The sequence below is a fragment of the Phaseolus vulgaris genome, chromosome 3, assembly GCF_051622355.1.
Source record: "Phaseolus vulgaris cultivar YP4 chromosome 3, ASM5162235v1, whole genome shotgun sequence".
NCBI classification, from domain to species: domain Eukaryota; kingdom Viridiplantae; phylum Streptophyta; class Magnoliopsida; order Fabales; family Fabaceae; genus Phaseolus; species Phaseolus vulgaris.
Window position 1 is genome coordinate 53,498,757 of NC_143500.1, and position 8,778 is coordinate 53,507,534.

The 8,778-nt window shown below is 36.5% G+C and overlaps 1 protein-coding gene across 1 annotated transcript; it reads right to left on the reverse strand.

The window, feature by feature from the left end:
- Nucleotides 1–328: 328 nt before the first annotated feature.
- Nucleotides 329–922, reverse strand: LOC150028914 (defensin-like protein P322). Its single transcript, XM_090299869.1, has 2 exons — nt 802–922; nt 329–684 (listed from the first exon to the last, which is right to left on the reverse strand). The coding sequence occupies exons 1-2, from the start codon at nt 863–865 to the stop codon at nt 512–514; spliced, it is 237 nt and encodes a 78-aa protein (XP_090155995.1). The 5' UTR covers nt 866–922; the 3' UTR covers nt 329–511.
- Between the last annotated feature and the right edge of the window lie 7,856 nt (nt 923–8,778).

An 8,778-nucleotide genomic window follows, 5' to 3' on the forward strand; every position in this document is an offset into this window, starting at 1 on the left:
CATATATTATAATATAGAGTTAGTGTTACATCCTCATTAGATGTCACGTCTGTTACATCAATTAATGTCACGCAAGCACGCAAGCAGTGTGAAGTCTGTGTTAATGATAGAGGATATTAATAAAACATATATTCCTTTTAGTAGGCACTGTTTGCGTTTATATATAGGTAGTAAGAGATTTTAGTAGGATTATGTTATTTATTATATTTTTATTTGTTTTTATCATTATTTTATTTATTTTAATCTGTTGTAAAATATGGTTTTGAGTATAAAAAATCATCGATGATAATAATAATAGGGTTGGTTGAATCGTAATTGTGACAGTAAGAGCATAAAATAAAATATAGTATTAGATGATGAACAGATTACATTACTGAATCTCACTGGTTTTACAAACAAAGAAACAAACAAAGATTTATTCTGAAACACAAGTACTTAACTTAACTCAACAACACATGCAGAAAGAAGATAGATGAATCATCTTCTATGGAGAATAATGACTCTTGAAGTTCTAAGAGCGTTTGTCGCAGAAGCATCTACAACGGAAGCCACGGCAGTGTCCTCCGCTGAAACGTTCAGTTCGGCAGGCAGAAGCACAGTTCTCGTCACTCTCACATTTTCCCCTGAGATGGCGGCTCCGAGACTCACAACCTCTTGCCTCCGCCACCATTCTTGGTCCCATCTCTGCTCAACATTAATAATATAAGTACTTGATAAGTTATTACAGAAAAGTAGTTAATAGTTAAGATCACAATAAAGAAAACCCTAAAATGGTAGCATTGAGCATGGAGAAAGGGTTACCAGTGGCGAGCAGAAGCAGAAGAAAGACGAAGATGGTTGAGACGAAAGACACAGAGCGAGCCATGGATGAGAGAGTGAGCAAGTTTCAACTGTATATATAGCGAAATGCAATGGAGCTGCTTTGCCTTAAATAGAGATCATCAAGGTAAAAACATGTATGCGTTATAAAATTATATAAATAATATCTTATGGATCATCAAGTTCGATATTCAACTTAAAAATTATAAAATAGTTATAAATTTTATATTATTTGAAAATACTTATAAGATTCATATCTATGAGCTTGAATATAAAAATGAAAAGAAAACCATGTATACTTCAGCTTTTGCATTTTCACCTTTTTTTTAACATTTCAGAACTCATCACTACACCTAACAGGCCTTTGGTAAGTGTGTCCCTTCGCTGGTACCAAACAGGTGACCTTTGGCTCACTTTTTAATCTACAACACAACGAGGGAAATGCTCACAATAGGCTGCAACAGGTCATGTTTTTAATAGTTCACACACAATTAGTTTCTCATGCTTTCTTCTTGATTTGTAGATTTGGTTAAAGTAGAAGAGTGACATCTAATCCCAAATAAAGCAGGCCATAGAACCAGCAACAGGGCTTTTCAAAATTTGTAAAAAAGGGAGGGAAATCTCAACTTATGATTGCTCTGAACCACCATAGCATTTTATTATTTTTTGTTGTTGTCTCCTACGTTTTATGATCTTGCAACCCCTACCTATCCTAAGTATGATCTTATTCTTGCTAACATTGGTTTTGCAGACTTAATCATGGTTTTCTGAAGGTTTCAACGTCACCAAATTTCTTGGAACTATGAAAGTGCACATTTTGTCGAGGTATTGAAGATAATGTAATAGCTGTTATATTTTCCTGCTCTTGTCTGATTTTTTTTTGGCTAGTGCATAGCATTTGAGGTGTGGTGACGAAGATGGAGTATTGGAGTTGAGCAAGTGCTTATTAATCTTGAACACTTGTGTAACTATTCTGTAATTTTGTGATGTTAGGGTCTTTGGCAAACGCATTTGCTCACCACCTTCTTCCACAACAAGAAAATTATCAAATAAAAATCAATTTTTAGAGACTAAAATAATTAGTTGTAATAGTAACTAAATTTAACTACCAATTATTTAGTTTATAAAACCTTGATTTTGCTAATTAGATACCAATATAGAAACTATTTAACAATAATAGAAACTAATTTAAAAACCAATTTTTGTTTTAGTTTCCAAAATGGTCTCTATTTTAGTTATTATTGTAATTAATTATTTTGATCTCTAGAAATTGATTTCTATTTCATAATTTTCTTGTAGTGTTCTAAGCCAGCTCGAATTTATTAGATTTTCTGTAGTCATTGTATATAATGTAAGTTAAAAAGCTTGTCCAGGAAGGATGTTAGTGATGGATAGAACATAGCATTTTAATTGGTTTCTAAGCAAATGAGTAGATATATGATTATAAAATATGATGACTTTGTCTCCAATCTTGTTAGTTTAATCTAGAACATAATATATATTAAAAATATTAATTTAATAAATTGATAATAATTATAATAATATTAATAGTAATAATAATTTTAATAAAAGCAATATTCAATATTAATAATAATAATATGAATATAATAATAGTATATTCATAGTATAATAATTGATTTTGGGGACGCATGCTTGTTTGGAAGAGGGTACGCAGAGACACAGTTTCTCCCACTCCTCCTTCCTTACAACATTAATGCCATGGATTCATACAAATTTTAAAAGCGGATATCAAATCTAAATTAGGTTTAATGAAATTGAATTTCATCAACTCAAGCACATTTTCTAATTAATATAACTTTAATATTCACATAAAAAAATGTATTAGTCTAATTCTAAATTTTAATAAGAAAATATTATTTAATTAGTTTTTTCTAAACATGATTTGCATAAAGATATCAAATTATGTTTAGAATTGTATTCCTAAGTTCTTTAAGTTCTAAAAATATTTTTCATAAATAATTCAAAGATAGATAATCAAACACAAAACATGAAAAAAAAAAAATTGTAACAAACTACCCATAGTAGAGATTCATTACCTCCAAAATAGGAGTGAGTTACTCCTAGATATTTAGAGTACAAAAAATGGTTAAGAGAATGACAAGTTTGAAGTGGTAAGTCATTTTAGAGTTTCTTCTCATAAATACACATGTTTTGTTTTCTCTTCAAAAAGTTACTTCAACATGTTTATATATTTTCTATACACGAATGTAAATACACGCAAGAGAATAAAGACATCTTCATTTTTTTTACCATCTTCTTATATAATTTTCTTATAATATTTAAAAAGAAAAATCACGACAGACACCCTCATTAAGACACAGGCTCGTGTTCTAAATATGGTTTTGGTTTCTATCTTTTCACTCTGTGGCGGGAACTCACACTACCTCCACTCTCGTTCTCTACCCTTCACAACAATGTGCAGAGTAGTCACTAGAATCGTCGTTGTTTTTCTGCCTCGTCGTTGTCGCTCTCTATCGCACTTCTCTCATTTCGCTTCCTTCGATAATCTTTCTCTTTTATTTTTGTGTTTTTTTGTTTCATATTATCATATTCTCTGGCGAATATTCAGTTCATCTGTCAAAACATTGTTTATTCTCTGGCGAATATTCACTTAAATCAATGCATTCTTTGTTCTTTATTCTTTTACCAATGCAAATTTTACAACGTGTCTGCGGTGGGAACTTGTTTTGGCATGGCTGAAAAAAAAAACTATATTATTTAGTTCTTGCAGAAGAAACCTTTTCGTTGAAATTTGACTTTTATACTTCCTTGCTCTCATTGAAATTCTACATATGTCTCGCTCGAGCATCCACTTGTCATTCGAGTGATCAAGTCTCCAAAAGAAAAATAATTTATATTGACTATTCCTCCCTCAAGCGTTACAATTGATGGAGTGACTTGACACGTTGCAGAAGCCACAAAGTTCTAAAATACTTCCTACAACTCTAATGATTCATCACTTGAGTTTAAGTGACCATTTATTGCTTGAATAGTGGGAGTTTTAAAAAAATATAATTTTTTCAGCATCTCTAACTCAAATCTCAAGTCATGACATAAATAAGAAACATTGTCACTTACGTGATCATGTGATTGTAAGTAATAATGACAACTGCTTTCAATATTATTTGAATGACAACTTGAAAATCAAATAATATATGTAAAAAAAATGATAGAACAAATAAGTGATTGCACAATTTAGAAATTTCAATTCTAACACTTCTAACAAGTTTTAACCATCAACAACTAACTATTTTCTCTTAAAAAAAAGGGTAGAAACACCAAACCAACAAAAAAAATATGACTCATCAACATCATAATGGGCTCAAAATTTAGCATAAGGCAAGGATTCAAAATCACAACAACTCTAATATTTCAAATTCCTAAACATACAAATTTAACCCCATAATATTTCACATAATTCCAACACATTCAAACAAAAAATAATTGAATAGATGTAAGTAATTATCTTTCTTTACCTTAAGCTATCTTGCCTGGTAAGAAAAGTGACTCAAGTAACCACAAACCTTCAAAATAAGCAAAGCTGATAAAACCCTCAAAGCTTCAACTTATACAATCAATATCTCTCACTTATTTAGATTACTATAACATTTATGTTTCTCAATTGATTCAAGCAAATTGAGTACAAAACTTTCTTAAAGCCATAAAAAAAAAAAAATCAGTAGTAGGAAAAATAGTAACATATATATATATATATAGATTAAGATTCTAGTTAAGATATTTCAATCTACTAACTATAATATAATTGTTGAAGAGAGGAATAATGAATTAAAATCTTAGAAAAAAATATAAATTATTTAGAAGTTTATGAGTTATGCAGGAATCTGTCCTCGTGAAGTGTTTTGTCCAGTTTTAATGTTGCTTTTTATTGTTCTTGTCATGGTAGTAAGTATCGTACAATTCACGATACGAATCGTACACGCGGTTCCAGATACCAGCGATACGAATCATGAGAAGAATCATTTTCACTCCCGTATCGTGTGAATCGTATCATGAATCGTTTGAATGGCAAAACAGTTCAGTATCGCGACTTGAGTTTTATTCTGGGTTTAGGTGTGAATTGGGTTGGGTTACTTAAATTGGTTTTATAAAAAACCTAATTTTAATTTTTTTACTCGCAAACCTGCACCATTATTGAACTTGAGGTGGACGATCGGAAGGTGCGAACAACGACGAAGGCAAGTTGGCGAAGTAAATGTCAGAACGACGGTGAAGCAAACGCTGGAGCAGCGTGAGGCGCGAGACAGGTGTTGTAGTCGTAGGTGCTGTAGGCATATAATATAACCCAGCCTAATCCAACCATTATAATTTTTTTTTATCAGCAATGAATAAATAAAATTAAAGGGATACTTCAGGGGTATCCCAACCCATATACAGTGACCAGAAGTGGACTTCCTATTTCATTCACAAAAGAAACTCTCCTTTATGGTTGGATCATAACAACCTTAAAGTGAGAGAACCATACCCAAAACATAACCAACAGGTTACCTCATAGCATCATTCAGCTTTACCAAAACACCCAGAACCGAGGCCACCTACATTCACCACGCCACACGCACACATGGAGATCGTCGTTTCATCGACCGGCGATCATGTTGATCTTTGCATAACTTCGACGACCACCGACTACGCATGCATGGAGATCGTTGTTTCATCGACCGGCGATTATGTTGACCTTGTCTAACTTCGGCGACCACCGACTACACATATATGGAGAACGTCGCTTCATCAACCGGCGATCATGTTGACCAACTTCGATGATCACCGACTACACACGCATGGAAATCGCCGTTTCATCGACCGGCGATCATGTTGACCTTTGCATAACTTCGACGACCACCGACTACGCATGCATGGAGATCGCCGTTTCATCGACCGGCGATCACGTTGACCTTGTCTAACTCCACACATATGGAGAACGCCGCTTCATCGATCGACGATCATGTTGACATTGAGAACGCCGCTTCATCAACCGGCGATCATGTAGACCTTTGGATACCTTCGGCGACCACCGACTACGCACACATTGAGTGTATCTGATATAAGAAGGCCATATATTGCTCTATATGATTATCAATTGTTCCTTTTCCAACCCACAAAAGACGAGCCACTAAACATTCCACACTTAAAAGTCGATCCATGTAGTGCCAAAAGCCAAACCATGCACACCTCTCATACTTCACAACCCGTTTAGGGTCTTTGGATCTGCAGTGGCGTCCAAGCACGCGTGACAAACATCTAGGCATTAGACCCTCTAACACCATTCCACCTCACGCCTAGAATAATTCACTAACCCTGCAGGTTGCAGTAAAACCACAACTGCAGCATATTGCTTGAGATCCTATGCCAAGGTATTCTCTCCCTGCATCCAGCATTTCACCTCCTTTGTCAATGTGATCCCAGACCCTCCTTCCTTCGAATGAAAGCCTGCTCCAACACTGCATTCAGCCAGCTCTTCCCCTTCCCCTGATACCTTCGTTGATGTCCTCTGCCTTACTCATTTGCAGTTGGTGATGCACACCAGAGGATTCATCATCCATTCAGCAAAAGAGTAATTGAAATGTTGTGCCTTATTTTTCAGCCATAACCACGATTTGAGTTGGGCATTGTGAAACACTTCTTCCGCATCAGCTACTCCTTGATTGAACACCACTAGGTTTCTATGCTCCCATAAGCACCATACTATGGCTGCCCACACACCTTTCCAAACCTCATTTTGTATCTTGCTGCTCTGCATTAAATGGAAACTCACAAAGTGGGCCATAATGTCATTATGTTGGACAAACACTAGTCCACTCCATCTGAAGCATAAAGCCCATACATGTATTGCAATCTTACATTCCAAGAACAGATGTTGGCATGATTCCTCCTTTGTCTGGCATATCGGACACACTAGTGTGCTTAACATAACTCCTCTCCTGCCCAAAGACACCCTAGTTGGCATTCTGCCCATCAAAACCCTCCATGTTGTGGTTAACACGTTAGGGAACGCCTTAGCCTTCCATAAATACTTAAAGGCATCATAGTGTGGTCCCCTATCAATTTTATCAAGGCAAACATAAGCAGAACTGACATTATAACATCCAGATTCATCACCTGACCATACCTGTATATCCTTTACATCCTTAATGATGATGGCTCTAGTTAAGAGTATACCGAGCTCCTCTTCCATCGGGATTTCCCACTCAAATCTTGTACGCCTCCATCTTAAACACCACTTCCACCTCGCGTCGTCCCACATACCTATCTCCTCCACCTTCTGACCTTGGTTCAACGACACAGAATACAATCTAGGGAACAATGTTTTTAAGTTGACATTTCCTAACCATACATCCTCCCAAAACCTTGCTTTATCACCCCTTCCTACTTTCCACCCCACAGCTTCTTGAAACCACCCATCTTCGTCGCCCTCCCCACAAACCTTCCCAAGGTCTTTCCACCACCAGGATTGTAGTCTCATAGATGTATGATTACCACCATGTTTCAGATCATACTTAGAGTCCAGGCATTCTTTCCATTTTCCTTTCTCACTCGAAATACACCGTCATCTCCACTTAGCTAGAAGAGCTACATTAAACTTCCGAATATCTCTTATACCTAGACCACCTTCCTCCCTCGGTTTACATATGATTTTCCAGCTTACCCATGATATCGGTATCTTCTCCTTGCCCCATCCCCAAAGAAACCTTCTTTGAATGCTGATGATACTTTTGCATACCGAGTCTGGTGCTTTGAAAAGAGACAGATAGTAGAGCGGAATAGCCGTGATAACAGATTTTATTAAACATATTCTACCATCCATAGACAAAAACCGCCCTTTCCATACACTAAGCCTCGATTTCAGCTTGTTCAGAACCGGCTCCCAAAACTTCTTCTTCCTTGGATTACCCCCCACTTCTAATCCCAAATAAGTAAACGGGATTCCCATTTGATCACAATTCAGAGTCTTTGCGTAACACTCCAAATCATGTTGGGGGACATTGATACCAGTTATCTTTGACTTATGGAAATTGATCTTCAGGCCAGATGCCAGCTCAAATCCCCTAAGAATAGCCTTGAGAGTGACTATATTGGCATAAGAATTCTCACATAGGAACAAGGTGTCATCTGCAAACTGGAGAAGATTCAATTCAACCTCCTTTCTTCCGATCTTAAGGCCCTTTAATAAATCAGCCTTCACAATTGCCTTACTAGCCCTGTCATGCCTTCAGCAACCACTAAAAAGAGAAATGGAGCTAAAGGGTCACCCTGCCTTAGCCCCCTTGATTGTTTAAATTCTTCCGTAGGACTCCCATTTACGAGTACTGACACCGTTGCACTTTCCATACACCCCTGAACCCACATAATCCACCTCTTGTGGAACCCCAACCTCTGTAACATATCATACAGGAACTCCCATCTTACTGAATCATACGCTTTTTCAAAGTCCACTTTTAAACACAGACCGCTCCTCCCTCCCCTCTTTAGATCCTCCACCGTTTCATTGGCCAAAACGACACTGTCAAGAATTCCTCTGTTCTTTAAGAAAGCCGACTGTCTTTCATCGATAACAGCCGATAGCACTTTCTTAATCCTTTCCACCATCACCTTTGTTATGATCTTATATACAGCTCCCACCAGAGATATTGGCCTATATTGCTCGAAAGTGAACGGATCCCTTACTTTAGGAATCAAAGCTATGAAAGAGGCGTTACAGCCCTTCGGTATACACCCTTTCTCATGTAAAAGACACACCGCTGCCACAATGTCTTCTTTAATGAAATCCCAACTTTTCTTAAGGAAATTAAAATTGAACCCATCAGGGTCTGGACTCTTTGTGCCTTCGCACTGCCACACTGCATTCCTTATTTCTTCCTCAGTAAAACTAGCTATCAGACTCGCATTGTCTTCCTCTGAGAGGGATTTAAACTCAACCCCATC

What these genes read in the sequence shown, in the direction of transcription:
- LOC150028914 (XM_090299869.1), bottom strand. Translation starts at nt 865, where the DNA reads ATGGCTCGCTCTGTGTCTTTCGTCTCAACCATCTTCGTCTTTCTTCTG. An exon ending in TCTGCTTCTGCTCGCCACTG is followed by an intron (nt 685 to 801) that starts GTAACCCTTTCT and finishes AATGTTGAGCAG; the next exon opens with AGATGGGACCAAGAATGGTG.